The sequence below is a fragment of the Cyphomyrmex costatus genome, unplaced genomic scaffold (genome assembly GCF_001594065.2).
Source record: "Cyphomyrmex costatus isolate MS0001 unplaced genomic scaffold, Ccosl1.0 scaffold141, whole genome shotgun sequence".
Taxonomy (NCBI): domain Eukaryota; kingdom Metazoa; phylum Arthropoda; class Insecta; order Hymenoptera; family Formicidae; genus Cyphomyrmex; species Cyphomyrmex costatus.
This window is the reverse complement of record NW_017275402.1, coordinates 383,083-409,703: the sequence shown is the minus strand read 5'-3', so window position 1 is coordinate 409,703 and position 26,621 is coordinate 383,083. Positions and strand designations below refer to the sequence as shown.

Genomic DNA, 26,621 nt, shown 5'->3' with positions numbered 1-26,621 from the left:
CGACAACGGTACAATTCTCGAATGCGGATACGGGTCAAAGGGATCGTGCAGTGATTCTGGAACGCAATGTAAGTTGCCTTCTCGCCGCAATCAAAGAGCTTTGACTGAGGAGGAATGAGAGTCTGGCGAACATAGTTCCGAGGAACATAGTTTCGCGAAGGTCTGTGTCTGCATTGTTCGTCTTCGGCCAGTCAATGGGACTGTCTGTATGTTGAGCTTGGAGTAGATTTCCTAGGACGTATAGCTCGCACCATCGAGTAAAAATTTAATGTGCAATACTAAATAAATGATACGCAATAAATAAATAGTAGAAGGCGATAAAGAGAGTATATAGAAAGGGGGAATAAAAACGAAAAACAATTTATGATTCTTGTACAGAAATTGTGTCTAATACTAAAAAAATTTTTTATACGATTAAATAATAAATATAAATTATATATAATATTGACATATCCCATTCGATAGAAATATAATTTTGAATTTCCTAAACTGTGGTGAACATCCACATATTTTAAATTGGCTAAGTGTAAGTAAATTCATACATACACACATTACGGGTCAGTAGTCTGACAGATGTATATGTACGGATTAAAATATTGGAATTATTGCATCTAATCGCCATGCCAAACGTTGTACTTGTTTACTTTAATTAAGTCTATGTATTTTCGTATTTCTATATCAGTCATTATCTTACCCGTCCGTGGACAGATCCTTGCAGGTCTGGACCCAAGTGTAATGTTACGAAGGCAATCGCCCTTCAAAGGGAACGTTCATGCCTGCAAACCGGTTAGTAACAAGTTTCGCAAAATTCAGTTAGGCGGTCTACATGGCTCGCGGCGAATCATCTGCTCGTTTCTGACGAAGCCCGGGACGTTAATGTTCTTCTGATCCGCGTAATCGTTCGATCTAGAAGTTGCCGCTCCCTATCGACGCCGGCGCTCGTGTTGTGCTGATAGCGGCAGTTTAGAAGTTTCGCGACGGCGGCCGGGCCTTTCAGGCAAACTCCTTCATCTCGGATTCGAGCTTGTTGATTACCCATTGCAACCCCTGTCGACCCTTAAACGAAAACAAAAGATTATTTGCATGCGTGAAGAAATAATCGCTGAGATGTCATTGCAGCCGGTGTCAATCATAAATTTTTATGAAACGCGCGAATGCACCATCGTTTTACGAAACATTTTTTTGACAAATCTTCGACACCATTCACCAAATTGAAAAAAAGCGTCAATAGCATTCATAAAAAAAATTGTTCAGACAGAAGTGCATGTTTCCCAAGAAACAATTTATACATCTTTCTGTTTATTCAATCGTAAAAAGACATTCGTTTCCTAAACATTAGAATACGTCATGTGTTTCATATTATCAGAAATGTAAACGTAAAAATAATTTTATAAATAATTCATAACAATATTCGATTTTATCAAATTTTCAGGAAGTTGCATATGCAAGAGAGATATCTTAACAATAGGAGATCACTTACTTTGCTCGCGTTAAAGGAAATTTTTGAAGCTAAGAGATCCTCCATGTAATTGGTTAGTGGTACCCCTCTGACAGTGACCACTGCTTCTTGTGTGAGTAATGTCTTGGTGGAATCATCTGGATGAGGCGTATATCTGACAGCTTCGTCTACAGCGATATAATTACCGAAGGTTAACTGTAAAAAAAAAAAAACAAGAATAATTTATCTGATCAATGTGAATACCGTGGAATATTCTATACGTGATAGTCAAGTAAAAATAATTCTCCGTACTTTTATTCGTTGAATGAATTCACACAATTGATTCGCATAAAATATATTACGCGTATTATATGGAGGTAATATAATTGCACGAACCTCCGACTTTGATATGACTTGTATCATCAAGTCTATCACATCGTAAGAAATACATTGTCATGAGATACATTCATGCCGCTGTATGCTCGTATCAGGAATTTCAGTCGTTTATATCGATCACTGTATGCAACTTGGGAAGTTAGCAACCCTCGGGGTAGATGGGCAGTCGGAATTATCGAGATGAAACGTTACGAAAGTGACGTAGACACCCTTGAATAATCAATGCCAGTAAACAAACAAACGAATCGGCCGTGGCTCCCATCACGAAGAAAAAATACATCCGGCGCGCGCTTCCGTGCCTTCCATTACGCTATATTTTTTCCTCGCTTTTTTCCGTTTTATTTCGAATGCATTATTCGATGTGAATATTTCTGAGCTACTTTTATGATTATGTTTTTAAAGCTCTCTTTTTAAATTATTCGTACACGATATTTATATATAGCGAACGTCCAAATTGATTTTTCGATATCCATTATACAGATTCTAGTTAACAAAATTGTACCGATAGAATTATTTTTTTATTTCCTCCGTAGTTTTCTTCAGTATTATAAATATTATATCGTACCTATTTGATATTCGAAACTCATGAACATCGAAAACCCAAATATGCCCTGTTTATACGGTACGATCCGAAGGCAGTATTGGCACAACATTTGCGATATCGGGCTGCGGCGAAAACTAAACCGAGTTTGCGAAAGGACCACGGCTATATAATGCAAGCCCACGTCGAATGACCGCAATATCATATATATATACATATATTGCGATCTCACAATGCGTCATAGTGCGGGCGTGTTAGAAACCGAATATGTAGCTATGCAGATCCAATGTATGCCGCGACTAATCGAATACATAGAGAAACGTGGAGTATAACAAAACCGGAGAGTAGCACGCGCGTTGGAAGACCATCTCGAATTCATTACAGTGCGCCAGTGCGTAAACACGCGACGCGAAAGCGACAAACAGCACTCTGCGGAGCGATGTGCGGTGTGCTTTTGTTGCAGCGCGGCATACCATCGGTACGAGGCACCGTTAGAGTGCAGCGTGCATCGCGTTGTCATCGCGCGCGCGGATTTGTTTCCTGCCGCGAGAGAAACAATCATCTGGGGGGGGGGGGGGGGGGGTTGGAAGAGCGCGAGAGAGCTGGAAAACTAGCGCGGCAACTGGGCGCCTCGAGCCAGTTACCCCGAGGCCTAAAGTTTAATCTGTGTCGCTGTCATAGAATTTGTACTAGCTGAAACGTATTTGCTGTTGGTACCATATAGCTTTCGCCACTGTAAATTTGCGGCTGGAAAATCGTGGTTTCGATCTCTTGTATCGCGCGGGTGTATATACCTTTAGGCGCTATTCAATTCGAAAATCGTATAGCCACGTTATTTACCATTTTTACTGTGACAATCTAATCCTTAAAGCCGCATCTTGCGATACGCGGAAAAGCTATATGAAACATACACGAGCAAGTTGCGCGAATAAAAATTCATTTATAGAATCCCTCCTTCGACATAGTTTTAATTAGTAAAGTTTGAATCAACTCTCCTCTATAGTTACGTCTTGCATTAGATTAGTAAAAAAAAAAAAAATTATAGTAATTTTCCGTCAGGATAACAATGACTCTAAAATGGCTCTAAAGTGGGCTCCTAACATCTATGTGTGGTCTCACAACCCATGTGGACAAGGGATCGGTAGAGATGCACGTAATTATGAGCTTCGGACGAGCGCCATCGTAGCATAGCACGCCGTAGGGTGGAACAATTGAATCGCAGGGGCGCAATACGTTTCACGAGGAAATTAACGCCCGCGGCACATTGTGGATCCGCGACTATTCCAGATATAGAATGGTGCGGTGTTGTACTCTATGGACTCTGCCATATTGGCAATCAGTGAAGCCGACTGTGTTACACCGCGGTCACAACTCGCCGTCCAACTTCGCTTCGCGACACGGCGGTTTCCAAAGCCGTGACCCACGGACGTGAAGGAAGAAACGAAAAATTAACATTACGTCCGCGAGCTGCTGCGTTTCATAGAGTTCTCACGGTCGGCGAGTCAAGAACAAAGACGTCGATTAAATTCGAAGGAAATGAAATTCGCTAATATGGACGCTGTGTGTGCTACCATCCATATATGCCGTATCACACTCACACACACCGCAGTCAAATTCACGAAATAATATCGACGACACAAGTCGATCTTGAACGTCGATGTAAATCTGAATTTCGTGACGACTTGTAATATCGCGATACAATCTTATACGGCACAGAAAATGATTATTCGTAGGAAATGTAGTAAATATAATATGCTGAGAGACTTTCTGTATTTGTGACACAATAAATATACGGAACATTTAGATTACGTGTATCATGTATTATGGTACATAAACATTGTACATTAAAAAGATATTAAAATATATGAATACAACAAAACGCAGCAATCAATGGAAAATGAGAAGGATATTAAATTTCGCTATTTAGTAATGTATTTCTTAAGAATTTCTGAATATATCTGAAATATAACTACGTTATACGGGTCACGGAACACGAAGAAAAGCGAGGCTCATAGCAATTGAAGAGCTGTTACTAAAGTACACGACTGGTTATCTAAATAAGATACTGTTATTGCAGCTCTCTCGCTGCACCGCGCGCCGCAACGGAAAGCTCACCAATACGAAATATTAGTATTGTTGTTGCCAGTATTGTGCTCTGGCCTTAATTTTCTCTCACGAAAAGGACATTTCATTTGCGCGAGGGCACGTTCCATTATATTTCCCTAATAATATCCAATTTAAATATTTCGCTATATTTCAATATAATTATTTCAATAACTTAAACGAAACTGTATTCCGAAAGGCACATAATTAATCATCGCTCTCGCGAAAACAATGTGCTTGTTATTAGTTACTGGAAATGCTCCTTCGAGTATTTAAAGCTGCAAAGATATCTTCTTACTTTTTGGAAACTGTCTGATAAGATTCAATAGGACTTACTGCTGCACGGAGAATTTATGCATGAAAAAAGAACGAGCGTTTTAACGGTGAGAAAAAGATAAATGGAAAGAAGTGTAATTGGCGAGACGAGAGATTCCATTGTCATGTCTGTGACGGAATGTGTACTCTTGTTGGAGTGAATTTTTTAACCGCGGTGCGCGAAAAACGCTTCGCTTAATACAAGATAGAATTACGACAATCCGCGGCATTATATCAAAGAGCAGTCGCCTTTCTCTCTCTCTCTCTCTCTCCTTCGACTCCCGTTCCAATCCAGCCTCTTTCACGCGAATGGTAACTAACTGCATGAAACAGAAATTGTTGTAGCTTTTGATTTTCGAAATGTCCCGGCGAGTGACGTATGTAAATAGTTTTTTGCGCAGATTGAAAATTGTAAGCCTTTAAGCACGCATTTACATGCCATAGCTGCGAGGATTTTTTCACGAATATAAACGGATAATAAAGTAACGAATGATTGAAACGCACGTTGCAAATATGTATGTTCTATTCGCCGATTCGTCATGCATTTTTTGTACGCGGATTATCATTTTTCGTAAAAATTCCTGTGTCAGATGTTAATAGCGGTCGTGCCATACCGCGAACGCGAAATCCGATAATCGTGTTTAATCCCTAGCGGATCTCCACGGAACAACCGTGTTTCTCAGTGCTGATATAAATTCTTTACACGGTGAATATTCAATGAAGTTTATTCACAGTTTGCGCAGCGTTCTTTGAACAACAGTCTCCCTCGTCATCAACGTTTTAGGCCCAATTTCACAATCCACGGTCAACTTTTAACCAAGGTTTAACTTATTCCTTATCTCTTTCTAATTTTAGAAAATTGGAAAGAGATGAGAAATAATAAGAGTTGAGCCTCGGTTAAGAGTTAATCGTGAAACCGGGCCTTAGGGTTGCAAACGAAGAAAAAAGCGCGTTATACGCTGCAAAAAGGATGAACCGCAGCGTAGAATGGACGAGATTTAATCGTATCAAGCCGACGATCGATCGGCCCGTCAGCTGCGAATCTGTCGTTGACGCCGAAAGTAATTAATTTCGGCCTCTTTTTCCTGCACGACCGCGAAGAGCAGTGGTGCATCGTCGTGTTGGCGGCGGACGCAAGCGACGTTACGCGATGCCGCGGGTGCATCGGCTAATTGAAAATTTTTCTCGTCAGTCGCGCGTACGTCGAAACCGATGTTTGCCAATCGTTCGACCTCTCTGTGCCAAAATCCCTCGTTTGCTTTCCATTTATCGGCGGACGTTGCAACGTGGCCGCGCCCGATGACGCATCAACCGATAGACGAGATATCTCGGACGATTTCTGAATAGCTATACTTCGAAAGCGTCGTATCGATTTGCGGCGGCACTGAGCGAAATGAGCATTTCATATTGTATGAATAGAGGTACATAAACTAAATTATAACAATACAGAAATGAGAACAGGAATATCGTAAAATAAATAAAGACTCAGTTTTCGTTTAAAAATTAATGACCTAAGGTAAATGTACCAGTTCGTGGACACGACCCAATTGTTGGACAAATTGCGACAATTTTAAATACTAAGCTTTTGATGATATGTGTTACTCTAAATAAATTTTTAGGCAATTTTTCATATTATTTAGAAATTAAATATTATATAATTTATCATATCTTAAAATTGGCGTGTCACGCCTTTTTGAAGCCTCTATTCGTTGAGGCAGTTAAAGTAATCCGAAAATGGTGAATTTTGGTAACAAGGAATTTTCGGGGACGCTCTTTTAAAAACATGGTAAAAATTATGATAATTAAAAAAGACTTATCCAATATGGCGGACGGAAAAGATGCGAAAATCTTAAAGGTTTTCCGATTTCGGCGAAATTTGGATTAAGGGGGCTTACGCGGACGCTGATTTCGAATCCGTGATCAAAATTAGGAAAATCCAAATGGCTGATCCCAAATGGCGGACGGAAAGTGTTGCGAAATACATACAAATTTAAAAATTTCGGCGAAATTTGAATTAAGGGGGCTTACGCGGACGCTGATTTCGAATCTGTGATCAAAATTAGGAAATTCCACATGGTTGATCCAAAATAGCGGACGAAAGTGTTGCAAAATACATAAAAATTTAAAAATTTCAGCGAAATTAGGTAAATGGGGGTTACCGCGAACGCTGATTTTGATTCCGTGTTCCAAATTTTTAAATTCAATATGGCAGACGGAAGTGTTGCGGAAATCAATAAGATTTTCCGAATATGACGAATTTAATAAGACGCAAAGAAATGTAATTATAATTTAAAGCTTAATCGACTATGCTTTGGTGTAAATTTTGTAAGAGAAAATTTTATGGTCGTTCAAAAAAAAAAGAATCGCGCGCGTAGCGCTCTGTGAAGTTGGCACCCCTAAATGCGAATATTGGTAATATCATTAATGCATTCGTTTGTCCACTGTTTGTCCACGTTTTTCCACCCGTTATTTTCATTTGTCCACCCTCCAAAAAAAAGTTATACACAAAAAAAGATTGTAACATCCCCCAAGTGATTATTTTTCGAGTTCGTATCGATTGCTTGAGAATTCATTTTACTAAATTAATGATTTTTTCGAAAAAATACGAATGAAAAATATCAAAAAAAACGAAGGACAACTGAATAAGATTAAAAGAAGATGAAAATCATCATCTTCATGACTATTTCAAAAAGCGGGGAAAAATAAAAAAATAAAAAAAAATACGAAAATCAATAATTTAAAATGAAGACTGTTAATTAAAACTAACGAAAAAAAAGGAAAAAACAAATAATAATCTCATAAATTAGACAAATCCGGAAAAAATTTTTAAGGATGTATAAATGCTTAAATTTTTTTAAAAATTAAGTAAAGAAAGAACCTACGTTGTAATTTTAGGGGGATTAACAAACCAGTTTGGTCTTTTCCAGACTTGTTTGTGTATCTCCAGTAACTCAGAATCGCGCGCGTAGCGCGCGCAAGAAAAAACTAGTTCATATTAAAAATGATACTTTTGTAAAAAAAATTTCATTTATGGACAATCGTCCATTTATTAGGACATTCACACATATGCGTGTATCAATTATTGGACATTCCTTAGCGTACCTGTCTACTGCAAACATATTTTGTATATATTACATTTAAACTTTATATAAAACTTCACTAATTACAATTTCGATAAATTTTTTTGAACAATCTTGATTGATAAGTAAGTAAAATGCGATTCTCTTCTATAATAAGAAAATTGCTTATTATAATATTTGTCCAATAATTGAGTCATACTTTTGTGGACACAGAGACACGTCACATTTTTTGTCCAATAATTAGGACATTTGAATCATATTATATTTATGACTAAATACAATTTAAAATAAACGCAAATAACATATGTGATAAAATGGATTTAGTTTCAGAAAACATCCATTCTTACTAAGCATGTGTAATAAACTAAAATTTTAATGTTTCTAAAGTTTAAATAAATGATTGCGTCGTGCAATTCCTTAACTGTCCAATAATCGGTACATTTACCTTACATATTTTTTTAAAGTAATCTATAGGTGTATAAATAAAAATTACATTTATAAACGTTACTATTTATTATCTTATATACGTATTAAGCGTATATAAGATAATAGACAAAAAAAATACATTATTTTTTACACCGAAAGAATGGTTTTGTTAAAGTATCTAAAAATTTAGCTAGATACGGATTTAAAAATAATTTTTGACATCAAAAATTAGAACGCTTAAACATTAATAACAATGTGGCAAAACAGTCTATCAAACAGAGAGAGTTTAAGCGTTTTATACATACCTAATTATACTTGAAAGGTTTAAATAACATTATTATCAGATCTGTGTAGCTAAAGTTTTTAATACCTCGGCTAAACCGTTTCTTCTGTGTACAATAAATAAGTAATATACACACACATATAATAAAGAAGAATAAACTAATACTTCACGTTGGAATAACACATTGATAAAAGCATAACGTATCTTCTCGCATCAGAAGGCAAAGAAATGTTGACTTTCCTGATTAAAACCATACGTTTAAAAGAGAGGTTTCCTGATCGTCAGATAGACACAGCACTTCCTGCTCTCTACTCCCCGATCAAATTCCTACGATTCCGTTTTACCCTTTGGTTAGCAACGGAGAATGGAAGACTGTAGAGAGTAGGGAGAGCCGTTGTGTGGAGTGGAGGCTCTCCTTCAGCGCGCACTCGCGAGTAATTAGCATCGCCGCATAATTGAGAGGACTTTGCGGATTTGGCTGCACAGGCTGCATTGTTCAGACCCGGTGTGCTCGCAATTCGCCCATACCATCCTAAGCCTCGAGAGGGTTTCGCGGCCGGAAGCCCAAATCTGTTGGGTGGCACACACAACCCAAAATCGACCCCGATGCAGTACGAACGTTTCCTGTGCGCGTGGTAATCACCGATTTCAGCAGATTTCGGCGTTGCTGACAAATCGGTATTAGATCGCGTTACTGACGCAACTTCTAGCAGCTCGTTTTCATCCTCAAATTAAGGAAACACTTAAACCGTGAACTTTATTCACACTTTATTGTGTCTGCATTTTTTTTAGAATTCTACAATTTCGTAAAAAATATTCGGTCACGTTTTAACACTCAGTCGCCTAACCGGGGGCTTTGGAAACCCAGGCGAATTTTCAATTTTCAAGTATTCTGCCTCAAATTCGGACCGTGTGAAAAATAGAAAACGTTTCGGGTCGCATATGTAAAATCATTCTTGAATGTTGAAAGAGAGTATCAGAATTTTTTCACATTTTTAGAGTTCAAAAACCCTTTGAAAACTCAAGCACCAATGATCTATATAGTTAGATTAACAAAGCAGTGAAAAAAAAAAACGTTAAACCACGAAGGATTAATTCAATCAAAATGACGCATTTTATCTCTAAAGATAAATTATTCGGTAATATTTTACTGGTATTTTGGATAGCCCCCCGAGTATCATTCCAAAATCTCCAAATAAAATTAACCGACCGAATGATTAAATGCACACAAAGCCGCGAGACAAACGCGAGCAGCCCATCCATCACTCCAACTAAAGCGACGCGCTTATAAAATCCCGCGGTGTCGTCCCGGCGATTCGGAAGAAAATCGGGACCCATCGAATCCAGATGATTTAAACGCGCGTCACCGAAGGGTTAATACGCATCGGTTCCACACGCCAGTCGCGGGATGGGCTTTCCGGGAATCCCGCAAAAACAGAGACCCAGTAAATCAATCAAGCACGCCTGCGTGTAAGCAGGGATCGCAATACGTTGCCGAGCACACGAAGGAAACCGGAACGATATTTTAGCGGCAACGGACTACAACTCGTGTGTATTCCCCGCTAACGATCCCCCTTCCCGCGCGCCGCCTTCATCGCCGCACGAATTTCCGTGCGCGAGCGCGAAAATACCGAGACGGAACGAAGAGGATACTCGACCGCTCGCCATCGAGGGCGAAAATTAATAACGGACGCCCGCGTATCGGCGATGTATCCCCAACTCGTATTCGTGGACTCCCCGTGGATTTGGGTGATGGAGGACCCTCCGACGGTGAGTGAACGGGGGCGAAAAGGGACGATAGCGCGGAGGATGGCGCAGGCGAGAGAGGGTGATGCTGGACGACTGAATTATTATATACGTGGTCCTCTAAATCATAAAAACAACAAATTGCACGCGGATCAACGCGCGCCATAACGTCGTATCGCACGGAGGGGGCCACGTGTCTCGCACGCCCCTCGCAGTCACGTACACATATCCGCGGAGGTATTTATACGGATGCGGAGCGGGCAGCGCCAACACTTTTCGAACCGATTGAAATATAGAGTCGGGACGGGCGGGCAAAATGGGTGGATTTAATGAAAAATGGTAACTTCACCTCGCGTCGCGGGGGAAATGAGCTTACCGGACTTGTAACTATACAGTTGTTGATCCCCTTTAACCCCATCGTCCGGATACGATGTCTGTCGTCTTGGACGGACCGAAATACACATCCCTTTCTCGCAATCCGCTTTCGATTCGTTTGTCTTTGTTTTGCGAAACCGAATTGATATAGGTTGGAATACAACTCCTCTCTTTATTGTATTAGACATTATGGTAACTGTGCTGTATTTTGCACGCGGACTACAATCGCGGTTTACGTTTAATATGGTGAATACCGTATAGTGATATTTGCATTACATTCGTGGCTTACTAACAGTAGATCCAATTGAGAATTATAATATAATCATTAACAACTTGATTTCATTTGTACACTATTAAAACTGATAATGTCAAATTATACCTAATTTTTTATTTCTAACAATTTGAGAACAATTTGGATTGCTTATGTTAAACAGTGCAATATGGGGAAATAAAGGCTACTAGAAATTTTTGATTTTAATCATTTTTAAATTGCCACTTCTTCCATTCAACATGTCATTAATTTAGCTAAAACAGTGCAGTAAAATAATTTAACTCCAGAAAATGTTAAATTAGAGTTAAATAATTTAACTCTAATTTAATTTATTATTTACTAAATGCACACATTAATATGAATGTTGTTTACTTTAAAATTAATCACAGAAATAAATTGATTAACATTTTGACATACACATGGAAGTTAAAACAAAAAAAAATAAAACAAAATATTATTTAACTAACGCAATTGGATTTTATCATTGCTTCTTTGATATCTACAGTACAATTTCTTATATGTAAAGAGATTTGGATGTAATATTATTAACATTTGCCGGTATTACTGCTTGTAAAAGCACGATATGTTAAGCCGATGGTGGTTCAAGAAGACCCATCTGCGCGAGCAGTGCGAGAAAAGGATGAATGGGTTTAAACAAGGTGCGTATCTGCGATTAACGTTGGCAAACAGACACGTGCTACATGCGGTCGGCTTCCACCGCTCGTCTGTTCGTTCTATAATCTGATAATATCCTGCCGGTAGCAACGGGAAAATATTTCACCGTTTTTACGCCGTCGCTTATATTCACTATGAAACAATGACACCCGCGAATTCCCGCGAGGCGCCAAGGGAGACCCCGTATTGCTGTAAATTAACAATATGCAATTTTATAGCGGTGCAATATTTGCGACGCCCAGACAGCGCAGTATTTTCATTAGCGCGAGTTTAAGCGGACCGGCACGTAAAACACCTTGCTCGTAACTACCGCCAGCGCCGTGTAACTCACTAAAAAAAAAAAATAGCGCTTTTTTCCAATGTTCTCGTAACAGTGTATCATCGCGGTTACATCGCGCGGCAATGTATCGTAACCGAACCGCAAAAACAATGACTTTGACAAGGTACATGTGAAAATAGCTGTGTTGTGACTTTTTACCATTCACATGTGACGCAATAATGTTTATCTAGATGTGTCAATTAAAATGTCAACGCGGAAGAACTTTAAATTCTATTTAATTGGATTTTTTACGCAATTGGCTCACAATCAGTAATCTGTTTACCTATAATAAAATAAGATTTGCCTTGTCCATAATGTACGGTAAGTGGGGGGAATACGCCACAACCCGTGTGAAGCTGCCCCCCAATATTAAAAAATCGATTTTTTTCTTCATGCTCAAAAATCTTTTGAACTAAGGGTGAGCGAACGAAAATTCCAACTGAGCATTCGTGAGCAAACGATGAGCAAACGAATGCATGAAGAAAAAAATCGATTTTTTTAATATTGGGGGGCCAGCTTCACACGGGTTATGCCACACTTAGACGAAATTAGATTTTCGAGCAATTATTTGTTCAGAGATAACTTTACATACTGATCTTTTTCTTCCATCCTTTATCTATTATTTGTATATGATTGGAATCGAATATATTCATTTTTTGTTATTAAAAATAAAGAAATACGAAAGTGCTGAAAAATGAGTAATATACCACCACGTATAGAGTAATATATCTGCGTACAAAAAAATGCTAATTACAACATTTATTTTATTTTTTATTGCAAGAACACATTATTAATGATTTTTTTATGATAAAAATAAACTAGGTGAACAATATAAGATTATAGGTAATATAGGTAACTTAGATAGGTTGATAAGTTATACAACATGTAAAATAAACTTTGAGGCAAAACGTTTTTAACAGCATGTACCTTTCGACGAACAGTCCTCATAAACCCATCTACTGCAACAATTAAATATTATCCAATCACATTTTGGACCATTTTTAGAATAGTGGCATATTACCCCGAGATGCCATTTTTTCTTATGATGAGCCTGTACAATACAACTGTTAAGAAAATGAATCAACGACGTACTGAATATATTTATTTTAATCCATATTAATAGGTTAACAAGCTATTCGACCTAAATATTGTGTAACGTTTAAATAATAACTTATACATAAAACACTATGAAAGTTACAAGAAACACGTTTTTGTATACTACGTCGTCATATTTAACTCAGAAAAACAATACTCTTGCCAGGATGTTGTTGCTACTTATGCAATATGTTAATCACACAATTGTATACAATTTTGTAGCACTGACGCAAGCGCTGTTAATCGGTATCATTGTGAAACAAAACGAGTGGCATATTTCCCTAACTGGCGTATTACCCGCAGTTACCCTACACATACAATAACTTGACGAGAAATTGTTACAATTAGAAGAAACTATTTAATGCAAAAAGAGATAATTAAATGTGAAATTTAACAGTAACAAATTCCAAACTCGTTTATTCGCTAATACTATCAAATGTCAATTTGTTAGCGATATTGTTGCATATTAGATAATTGCTAGCGATTATTATTCTATAACAGTATAAGTCGCTTATTAACTTCATAGGAGAAACCTATAGGAGAGATCGATCGTTACGGAAATTCATCGAAAGATAAATATCTTAACAATTATGTGCGATTCACTTACGCGGATTAATAACTAATTGCGAAAGTAATCTCCTAGAGATAATGCCGACTTACAGAAATCGGCGCGCAGAAATCCGTCGAACCTTCCCCGTGTATGTGAATGGCAACTCAATTATTCCGGGACGTGATCGTGATCGTCTTAATATTCGCGTGTACCATGGTATAATCCACGCGGACGATATCCAGCTATCCCATTATGTTCAGTCCTGTAACGCGATGCACGTGTACGATGCGTGTACTTAGGATCAACGACACAGCGGTATTTCATGGTGCAACGTATGCGCAACAGAACCCTATCCAGCAAGGGGACTAAATTGCTAAAGATATATCCCTTTACCCCCAAGAGTAGAGAGGATTCAACTGGGACTAGTTACACTTCAGCTGGACTCGACCGAGCGTCCACGTTGAGCCGCACATCATCCATCGCGATCTCCTCACGCGAGTGCACGAGCAACGTGCGTATAACATGCGTGTATGCCTGTCTACATGACATGCGTGTTAGGAAGCACATAAACTCATCCCGAGAGGATTGCTCAGTTCTAGTCTGAATTCATCCCTAATGTGACAAATACATCTTATTGATTCACGATCACTATAAGAATTATCTTCTGCAAAATACGAATGTATTTTGTAGATGATTGTATGTTTTAAAAGAAATAAGGAAATGACATGTGAAAATGTTATTATCTACTGATGCATAATACTTATCGAAATCAAACACTAATTAATATTTAATTAAATTTATTATCAAAACAAATACCTCTAAGTTATTTTCCATTAATCGATTAATTGGAAAAGCCATTTCTTATTTAATACAATTTAATACACACAGACACAAGTAATGCATTTATATAAGAAAACAATGTTTTAGATAAAAATAGATGTTTTTTTATTTATACAAATACAAATTATATTTTATTAAATTTTATATAAATTAAAAAAAATTTTAATATTTATATTAAATTTTATAATATTTATAATATTTATACAAAATGTTTTTAATTAGAATATTTAAAAATTTAATTTGAATTAAAAATTTTAATTTAAAAATTTTGACAAACAAGAAGATAGCTATTTAAAAATTTTGTTTTTATTTTGTTAAATAGGTAGTAGTGTGATGCAAGGTATGTGTGTGTGCATGCGCGTGTTCAACATATACATATATTGTATAAATAAAATTTAAAATTAAGTTTTAGACTATAACCTGTAGAAAAATGTAATATATATGGTAGCAAAAAAATAAATGAAGTGGACCTGTGTTCTAGTATGATAAATTTGTAATATCGCACAATGTAAATATCCCTAACACATGTGTACTGATTGTGAGATACAACTGGCGTTCCCCAGGAAAGTTTCTAGTAATGTTTATTTTAACGTGAGTTTAACTCCTCAAAGCATGCGGTGCGTTGCATACAAGAGAAATCTTGGAGACACGCTGGCAAATGAACAAGTACATTCCAAGGAATTCGACCGCGAGCTTAATTGCGGAGACGTTTCTCGTTGAGGAGGATAGCACGAACAAGAAAGATGATTCTCTCGCAAGGAAGATGGAGTCGAAATACAGTGAGAGACGATCTCATTCACGGCATCAACTGCATGCCGCTCGCAGGCATTTCCCCGGTGACGCAACATGCACGGTGGAATTTTCCTTAAATCAACTTCCTTTCTCGTTTCGCAATTGTTGAATACTTCGCGTAATGTGTGCACGATAACGTATTTCGCCGTCTTACATCGTACACTCGTGGGACGAGCGTGCGTATATTATACGTGACGCATCGCTGTGAATAAAGGTGGCAAGATTGCACCCCCGTAAAACGATCGATGAGCGGATAAAGGCGAATTTATTGCAGTGGCACGATGTATGCGGTATTCACCTTCGAAGCGGAATCGATCATGCGCGACTGCATCCCCGCGTTGTATACTGCTTTCCGCATTAATACTTCAGACACTCCACGATTTGTCTTTGCCCGCTGTATCGGTCTGCACGCGGCACAATAGCGGTACACTGTTTGCCGCTTTTATGCGATTTAATGCGTCACCCTTTATGTCCCGATGTGTGCTTGGTAGAGAAATAATGCGGTCCGCTGTTCCACTTCGCTACATAAATATCAAAAAATGGCAAATCTATTAGCCACTTTACGTAAACGATCGCCGCATCTACCTCCACTTCTGGTATTTCTATTACTATTTCTCTTCGTATCAATTGAATATATAATTCATCGTATACTCTCTTATCATCAGTCATCGATAAGCATTACGAACAATGAATTGCCCGTTAAAGTATCATGCATATATAGCTAATGGAATTGCTATGCCGACCTTCGCAAGGCGATTTACTCTCGTTCGATCATCCTATTCAGTCATCCCATCAGCTATCCGCGCGAGTACATCGCTCAAGCACCGATTACCCCTCGCTTGCAAAAGCACCCTCTCTCGTACGAATTAACCAGAATCGGAGCGTGCGAATACGATCGTCGGAGTACATAATGTACTCGCGCGGATACATACTGAATCTCGATAGATATAAAAGGTCGACGTAACAGCTCCTCCATAGACGTGGGAAGGGGAGGTTTCTCCTCCTTTTGCTTTAAGCCACCTGCGGATCGTTCATCATACCAGTAATGCATCTACCACCCCACGACGCGTTTCTCTTGGTCTCTTTTTCCGTCGACGGGGGATGATCTTCGACGCGAATGGGAGAGCCGCAACGCGACCAATGCCGCGTCCCCCTCTACCTCTCTTCACTTTCCTTGGCATGCCATATCCCACCGCCGTTTCCCTGACACCCTACCTGATATACCCTGCGTCGAGAAGCTCCCCGAGCTATGCAACCCCCTCCGGTAATGTGCGCATCAATAACCTATCATATCCAACCTTCTGCGATGCGGTGGTGGCGTGCATCAGCCCCCTCCCCCTTCAACACGTTCACTTTCCCCCCCCCCCCCCCGCTTTCAGACGCGTCGATCTCTTCGAGCTTGCAGCTAGATACTTTTCCTGAGGGTCTTTACTATGCATACTCCTTGGAACGGATGTTATGTAAATCGGGGCTCGAAAATCGTTTTCTGATAGCGGCTCGGAAAAAATCCGGCGATTTTGCGTCGGCGCACTTCTATCTGAGACGTGTTGCATGTACGGACCGCGTGGAGATCATGAACTTTTTTATTATAATCCATGTATTACGAGGGAGTATTGAAAAATATTAAATTTCCAAGTGACTTTTCCAGGCACGAGCACGGCATGAAAAACTTTAACGCAATTTGACAAACTTGCCCGTTACAAAGCGAGCCAAGAATAGCAATTCGCCTCGATAAACTTTTAACTATCCACGAGATATGAAAAAGAAAAGAATAATGAGGAAAGTAATTTTGTGATCTATTATATATATATATATATATATATATATATATATATTATATATATATATATATTCGTTATAATTTTCGTTGTACTACGGTGCCTAAATTTTAGTTTAATCATAAATTTAATTTATATAGTGAATTAATTAAAGGAACATTGAAAATAATTTATAAGTACCTACTATTTTCTTGCAATTTCTTCTTTTTAACGCTTTGAAAAAGGCAAATTGGAGAAACGATAAAATACAATTTTATCGTTATGTATGATGTAATACATACCATTAAAATTATATATATAATTCACAGGCATTATAATGGTTCATGTAATACACGTAAAAACAATAAATTGGCGCAATAATTTTAAACTATCACAAAACGAAGTCCATTTATTCATAACATTTTCATCATTTTATTAGCGAAATATGTAAAGAGAAACAGCGTTGCGGGAAGAATGCTTTTATTACGCACTAATGGAGCAACCGCTCAGCATTCTCTCTTTCTTTCCGGACGACACTTTATTAAAGTGCCATTTCGCAACAGGAACTGCGATGCACTCGCAATTTCGTTATGGTCGAAAAATCGCCCAAAAATGCTCACTTCGTTATCGCAGAAACGAGGAACTGTGCGTTTCGACGCGACGCTTCCGTTGATAACCGACCGCGCCGAGATGAATACTACAATATTTCTGATAGTACACGCGTCTGCAGTAAAATTGTTAATATTATCACTTACGCTCACTGATTTTAAACTTTAAATTAAATTTAAAAAACATTTAAAACAGAAATAGTAATATCTAATTTCAGCAACAATAATTATGCAGTCACAATACAAGCCCGGTCGAAATCTCAATATTTTTTCGCACGTATTTCTATCGTATTTAATAATATCTAATGTAACAGCTTGAGACCAGATTGCGAAATCGAACACCAATGCTACCAGAAAGTCGTTTCAGCATATGATGCTATTCCGTATCTAATTTTAGACTCGCAATTGAATCCAAATGTCGCGACGTACTCATATCGAATACGCAATTACGAATAAATTTGTAGCATCCCTTTTTTCCCCCATAAAAGTTTTCCATTAAAAAATTCAATCAAAACCGCGTGACAGATTTATACAATTCTAATTAAGCGAAGCAAGTACACTGCTGATGGATATTTCGGATATTAGTTTATGCATACCGGACATCGGAGATATCGGATTGCGTTTAGAAATATCGTTTTTGTGATCACAGAACATGTGAATGTTGTTATATTATACAATGCTTTTCATAAGAGATATAATTTATTATATTATATATATATTAACGGTTTATACGAGAGAAAATTTTTATTTTAGCAATCTAAATTAATCTTTTAGCATATATCTAAAACTATTTTGATATAAATTATATACGCTGAGAAACTTTTTTTATGAGTAACACATCAAACGCCATATTGACGTCATATTTATTTTGAAAAATATACAGCTATATTACTCCATGAATAAAAAAATTTCTCATAAATTGTACAACGGAATTGTACAATACATGAAAAAGCACAACGGTTTCTCAGCCTATTTTTGAATAAAGAACAGATACTTACATTATGCGTCCTGAGGATCATTTGTTTATTCACAGGATCGACTTCGCTGCGCTCGCTAGCATAACATAAGTTCGCGTAGCCGATTAACTGTAAAAATAAAAAAAGAAAAATGCGATTGCATAATAATCCTAGGCATCAAAAAGTAAAAGTCTTTTTCTTGTAAAAAAAAAAAAGTCCAAATTATTTAAATGTAGTTCCGGTGAGAATTGGCTGGCAAACAGCTAAAAACCGATTCGGTCACCGATAAAAATCTCGGAAGTGCTGTAGACAAGCACTTCCGGTTTCAAACTTTCCGCGTTGAATTCAACGATAAAGGCTTCCAAACTTCAATGGCATGTTTCAGTCTTTGAGAGCTACTTCGGCTTGATTCACGACTTTCATAGTATGCTCAGCAGAGCGAAAAAAGAAATGCAGTAAAATCATAATTCATCAATTATTTATCATAATGTATCATGATTAATAATATAATGTAATAGATTAAGTGAAATCAACTGAGAATTAATGTATGACAATGTATCGTTGTTTTCAATAACATGTCATCCTATATGGTTCAATAATCCATCAAATGAAAACATTTCTCATTACATTATAATATATGAGTTATAATTATTCAATTATTTCACTGACTGTTATTGATATATTAGGTACAGATAATATTAATAAGACATTATTTTCAGAAATTACAGTAGCATTTACGTTCAATCAGGAAAGTAACAACGGGTCTTTATGGAAATACACTATGTACCCGTATCAGCATGTTATACGTACACAAGGCGAATTAAACAAACAAAGCAACATTTACACGAATAGCGTTGGACTCTATAGAAAGCGATAAGCGATTATTAATTGGTTCTACGTCAGAAAGCGAGCGCGGTAATTAATTTAACTACCTATAGCGGACGTTTGCATTATTCTGCCCTCACAGTTACGCGAGAAGCATAACAAACACCCTAAATTTACGATACCGTTTATTTAATCGTTGTAAAAAAATATATCTAAGTCCTCGATCTCGATAAAAGTGCAAGCCTATAAAAAATCATCAATCATAACAGACTGACACTTTTTCATGGAAAGACACTGGACCGAAAGGGATTAATCATAAAATGTTGTCAAATAAAAATAAGAGTCATCCCAGTGACAAACGATCAATCAACCAATTTTATCTCGTATTGAAATTTTTTACGCACGTTGACAGCACAGTTTAACACTTCGACAGTCGTTTGCACCTACCAGCAATCGTCAGAAATAATCGGCGATAAATAATTCGAAAATGTTAAACCTGAGGTACATTTAAAAAGCATAGACAATAGAAATATGGACAGAATTTAACTTATCAGAATTATTGAATTGATATTCAATATATGGTATTATATTAGAAGTTTTCAGAATATACTTTGAATAAATTTGATGCTTGTGATAAATATATGAACTTTTAAAATATTTGAAACAAGTCATTATTATTTGCAGTGTGCATTTTCCTGTGTACAGAAACTGTATAAGGTAAAGCGGGATAATTTGGGTAAATTATATGATAGAAATTTTTAAATTGTTGCAATAGTACTGTTTTATATATATTTTATTACATACACTATGCGACATCAATCGTTTATACAATTTAAAAATTTTTAATAACCTTTCAAATTATTCCACTTTACCTTATTATCATAATACGTACGATAAGTCCTGATAAGTCCAAATGTCATTACCTGTTCTTATACTGCTTATGTTTCTCATTATGTCTCAGACTTAAACATATCGACGATTTTTGAGTTGCCTATTCCGCCCGAAAAGAAATATAATGCCATTCTCCGTAAGTTTCCACGGCGACGCGATATTAATAACAAATTAGCATGAGTAATTAGGTAATTAGAAAGACGCTAATTAGACTGGCACGCTAAGTACACTTTAATTATTGTTCCTCGCCGATTAATTATGCATATTCTAATTAGTCGCTCGAATAAACCGGCCTGCTTATACGAACCCTCTACCACCAATTTAAGCGTTTCGCGCGAACGAACGCGATAAGTGAACTTTTCTCGCGTACTTTTTTTTTTCCAGAGCGCGTTTCGTTGTCGAGTGCATCCGCTAATTACTCGGATAGCGCGATGGCGGGTGCGGCATCGGGGGTGTGACGTTAAAAATGGTGCCGACGAAAGTGTTGCGGTCCAAAATGGTCCTTCGCACTTTTCCCCATCCGTTAAATAATTTCAAGCGTACTTAAATACTGCAAGTTTCTGCGGTAATTGTATACGAAATATCCAACAAAACTATTATATTTGATCCCATCTGCTCGATATATGTATGTATCTGTGTCACTTTAAAACTCTCAAACGATGACCTGAATGTTGATACTCTAAACAGTTCTCTTTTTATGATTTGTCAATTTAAATTGTATTTGTTTTTCATATTATTCAAAAAGTTGACAGTTTTATTCTAATTCTTAATTGTTATTCTTTAATCATCGATTTTGCGACTCTCAATTATTTAATACAAATACACATATCTACTATGACGATGAATAATGTTACAATAAACAGAATACATAAAGATGAAATTCCTCATCAATCTCGTCAATTATTTTGACAAACCTTTAAATCTTTTCGTAAAACACATCTCTCGTATACGAATTCTTATATCGTCATTCATGTATTGGACAATCTCTTTATCTGCACCATTCCTCGAACAGCTTATATATGATACTATGAGTCGAGCCATTCGAACGAGCGGTTGCACAACGAAACGGCCCGGAGAAATGGCCGAGCTTATAGAAAATCTGACGAGAGGAAGCGATTCGCCGAGCCGAAAGGGATTCGACGCCCCGGAATCTCCAGTATTCCGGTGAAGGCACCGTGTGGGATAGCGAAGGATTGGGAATCCGGGAGAACAGAGAGTTGCCTGAGTATTCCAGAAGGCAGGGCGCGCGTCTGGCTGGACGATTGCCAAACGGCGTAACATTGAGCGTGTGCTCATTATGAAAGTTGATGCTAGTGCGGATGTTGTTTTGCAATTCCCCGAGTCCCCGGCACCTTCTTTTTGCGCACGTTTGCCGAAAGTTTCGAATTTCCGGGTCTCCGCGCTGCCGCGGCGGAGATTGCAAGACTGGGGTACTGAATAGCACGAGGTTTTTGCCGACACGCCACGGGCGAAAGAGGCGAATGATTCTGTTACGTCGCTTCATAGATTGATTTCTTGTCGCTTGCCGGAGAGCAGTGCAACGTCAATTTTACTGTGCGAACGACCGTGAAAAAGTTGCGCCAACCGATAAAATTACATATCAAGGTGCAATATCACTCAACCTTTTTACGAATAACAGAAATAAAAAGTCTCTAAATATAACGATAATCGTTTCTCTAAAAAATTATTGTACAGCATTAATTATACGCGTCTACTCTATTAACATGCTTATATAAAATGAAATAGGAATTAATTGATGGTTTTTTCAGAAAAAGAATCTCCATGTAAAATATTTATGCACCAAGTACATTTAGTACAAATCTAGTAAAAATAAGCTAAAAGCCAAGTTTTACATACATATAAAATGAAGAAAAGTAAAATTCATTCGTAAATTACTAAAAATTTATATTTCGATCTGAAATACTGCTATATGTCATGTTAAAACAACTCTTCACACACGATTTTAGTAACATCAAATCTCAACTGACATGTTGGTTGTGCAACCATAAATAGCGAATCAAATGTCGTAACTTCTTCCGCCGCGTTCAAAGTTCACCTTTTCATCAATCAAAATACCGAGAAATTTCAAGGATTAACATAAATATGTTATGTTTTTTTGCCGTTAAAACTAATACTAGAAACTCTAAAAATATACCAGTATAATAATATTAGATACCTATATTTTCTGAAGCTTCCCAGACAACATGCATGTCTAAAAGATGTTACAAAGATATCATACAGATATCTTTTGCGACATACATTTCTAAAAGGTATCTAAAAAGATTTTCTAGACAACGCGCGTTATCTACATTATTTTAATTCAAGGCGCACACAGAAATAGTGACATAATTAAAAAATTTAAATTCCTATAAGAAATTTGTGTATTAAAAATACAATTGAACAGATTTATATAAAAAAATTGATACATTCTAATTGTAAGTTATTTTTTCATATATATAGTATTAGTTTAAGTTTGTAACAATAGTATATAGTTACGTGACTTCGCGCGTGAAGAAAAGAAAAGTAAATTGTAAAGGTCTGTGAGTAATTGGCGCGAGTCAATAACTTATTCAAGCGTTACTGGCAGCGACATCGAGTCACGAAGGTCTCGAGAAGGTCGTGCTGAAGAATTCGTACGTAAATGAAACAGTTTTATCGACACACCGCGAGAGTGCGCCGAGAAAAATCGATGAACTGAGTTGTAGATAAGTTCCACAAGTACATCTGATTCGCAGTCATTGTTAGCGAATTCACGACTCAAGTGGTTTAACATACCACGGACAATTACATGTATTTACATATCGTACAGACCTATACAGACAAAAAAATTTACATTACAATCTCATATCTATTTAAGAAAAAATAAAGACACAATGTGACTCAAAGAAGATCGAATAAGAATAAGAACAAGATTTATGTACATAATACAGAAGAAGCAAAGAACAGCTGAAGATAAAATTCATATTTTCATTACACTCTCCTTTACATTAATTGAAAAAAGCTGTCGATAAGTTCTCGCAAAGTTACCATCAGCTCATTCTGCGTATCTCAACCAGTAAAGTCGATTTAAGCGGCGACCTTGTAGCAGGTCAGTGCCCACGTGATTACATACTATATTGAAGAACATGGAATGTTCTTTGTACCATAATAGCGTTATACGGCTGATACTTAGGTCCGTTTTCTACAGAGTGTTTTATTTTAACTGACGCACTAAAGTATCTCTCGAGAATAAGACAATGTATGTGTGCGATTAAAAAAAATTAATTTCAGATAAAAGTATTATAAAAAATTAGTTGCGTGTTGCAAACTGCACAAACTTTTTAATAAGCATTTTTTCGTGTTTTTTTTTTATCAGTCGATCTTATTATTCTGTGAAAAGGTATAATTATCAAGAAATAAATATAACGAGATATTTGACATTTCATATCAATATATGACTACAGTATAAAATAACGTGAAAATTATCGATTTTTTAATATCTCTATTTTAATACTTTTTCTCAATGTGGAATAATTAGAGGAATCATGTTATGTAAAAAAATCATATAATTCCATTTAAAAAGATAAAGAGGGACTATTTTTTAAGATAAACGGGATATATTTTTATTTTTTATACCTCTTTGACGTTTCCACTTAGAAAAAAATCTAATCAAAATACTCTCCTCAAAATCTTATATCACTTCCATCTGAAACTTTTTTCAATCCCATGTGTGTCTCATTCTCAAGATATTTTAATGTGTTAATTAAAATAAAGTACCTTGTATTATGTTAAATGGTTACCTAAAGATTAAAGGTTACCAAGCATTCATGGATGAATTTCATTGATGAATCCCTTGGTAACCTTTAATCTTTAGGTAACTATATGTTGTAAAAATGAGCCGTCACAAACAGATTCTTTATCAAGTCATGTATTTAAGACATAATCTTTCCTCGTTAAATGTTAAGTGGCTAGCATGGTCGAATACAAGTAATTATGGGCCAAATTACAAGAAAAATGTTTTTAAATAGTAGAGTTGTCCGATTTTTAGGATTTTGAATGTATCTCTACGTCGATAAGACATAAGAAATACAAATGAATTTTATTATACGATTCACTATTGATTAAACCCATTCAAAATTCGATCCATTATAAAAATATATTGTATAATTACTGTGAGATAAAATTGTATAATTACTGTGAGATAAAAATACTTCCGAGTTACGTAAGTAAATAACTCCTCGATTATTCGCTCGAAATACAACCGTATTTTTTTAAATCGACATAAATCTTCAAATATGAAATCATTAGAACATACTTAAAAGACATTCACATTATTCGTTTTATGAAACACTATAGCATTTTTATACTCTAGCACATTCTGTATTAAACGTAGGCTAATATTTCATTTGTTGTACGATAAATTTTTCAAACGCATTGATTGGCTACAAAATTAAAGATTTCTGGAAACTTATAGAACTTCTTTATTCTGCAGTCAATTAAATGCTCATTTAAAAATTTATAGTACGACAAACCAAATATCATCTGCGTCTATAGAAGACCGTACACCGACTGCGAAACAAACTTTTTTATAGAACTATACACATGATTAGAATTACATATAACATCGGCTTTATATATCCACTTGATATTTAGATAGTTTCGTAAAAGACACGTGATAACTACATGTAACTACTGGTAGTGACATCATGTCCGCGTCACCGTTATCAGGATCGATAATAGCATTTTGAAATGTTATCAAATGATACCGAAATAAATTATGAAAAAAATGTATCTTCAAATATTTCATAAAAAAAAATATTTCTTATTAAAAAACGTTTTATAACATTCAATATTAGAAGATATATTCTCATACATTTTCTACATTTTGTAAATATTATGTAATACACGTATAGAAATTTTGTATACGAAAATAACTTTGCCGTATACAATTTACTCTAATATAATTTGCAAAATAATCAAAAATTGGCAACTACTCGTTTCGCAACTGCAATACAGATGGTACTGATCAAAGGTTAGAGTTGGAGGTAAGGTTAGACTTAGATATGCTAAAGCGATATTGAACGCGCGCCAATGTGACAGCACGTGGGAAAGTTATAAGTCATACCGCTTGCGTCCATTTAGGAAAGCCCCATTGGGTAGAAACGACGAGTCTGTGGGTACGGAGAACACCGTTTACCACTTCTCTGTCGATGACATCCGCCCCAATAACCGAAGGCACCATAGGATTCGGATACTTTCTCCATGCGGCCTGCGCTACCGTCTCCCAAGGATGACTGTGAAATAAAAGTATTACTCTTGTTATGTACATGAAGAATCGCGTCAATGTAATTCCTAAATATTATTCGTTCGACGAAATTATTCACCATCTAAGAGAAAGCGAAAAAAGAAAATTTCTCTCAGATTTAGGTTAAGTCGAGTCAACCATAATAGACAGACGACGGGCTGTTCTAAGTTTCTTTTTACGCACAGAATATTCGCGAATTTTAGAAAATCAATTGGAAAGAATAAATAAAACCAGTTTGGCTCCTCAGGGCCCTTTGCATTTTGGCGATAAACTACATTCGTTACTAGGTTACACTGTCGATAAAAAGTTCACTTTTAATGCTGTAGAAGTGTAACGAGGACGTGTGTTGCATTATGATCTTTACACGAGACAAAACTGACAAAAGTAATATTCAGGATACTGGATGAATTATTGTAGAGAGCCACAGGCTTCGTACTCACTCAAAGGTATGCTCTGACGTCCAGATTTTCATAGTTATGGATAGAGGCGCGAGCGACACTGCATGTAGGGTTGGCACTGTAATTTAACGTGCGACACGTGAGCGGAATAGGCTGTCGCGATATCGGGCGTCTGTCGTGCGTCGAGCCGTCTTTAAAGATGTATGATGTAAGTGGCGATGATCGCTAGACGCTATCGCGAATATCGCGAATGACGCGAATAGCGCGATGACAGTCTGCTCTATTTGCCCCACAATAGCAGCGTCAGCCAATAGTTACCGTTTGCATTTAGCGTTCAACATTATTGGTCGGCTCCATTACGCAGTATATGGCGCGCTAAATCAAACGTGATCAAACGTATCGTTCGTTTACGTTTCACAACATTGTATTACAACGTGCTAAAAACAATTACGAAGTCCCGTGAATAAGCAAGTAAACATTTGAGATTGCAGAGTAATTAAACAAATAATTAATTAAATATTAATAATTTTATCTATACAATAAATTATGAATGTATGGATTATCGATTAGTAGACTATCCAAGTAACACTCGATTATTATATTGAGATAATATGTATCTCCTTGATTGAGACTTAATGAAAATTTTACTGAATTTTA

The 26,621-nt window shown here is 36.7% G+C and overlaps 1 protein-coding gene across 1 annotated transcript; it reads right to left on the bottom strand.

The window, feature by feature from the left end:
• Positions 1-499: 499 nt before the first annotated feature.
• On the bottom strand, positions 500-26,139 carry slmo (PRELI domain containing slowmo). Its single transcript, XM_018551531.1, has 5 exons — positions 26,007-26,139; positions 25,387-25,555; positions 18,609-18,695; positions 1,481-1,654; positions 500-1,056 (listed from the first exon to the last, which is right to left on the bottom strand). The coding sequence occupies exons 1-5, from the start codon at positions 26,036-26,038 to the stop codon at positions 994-996; spliced, it is 525 nt and encodes a 174-aa protein (XP_018407033.1). The 5' UTR covers positions 26,039-26,139; the 3' UTR covers positions 500-993.
• Positions 26,140-26,621: the final 482 nt, after the last annotated feature.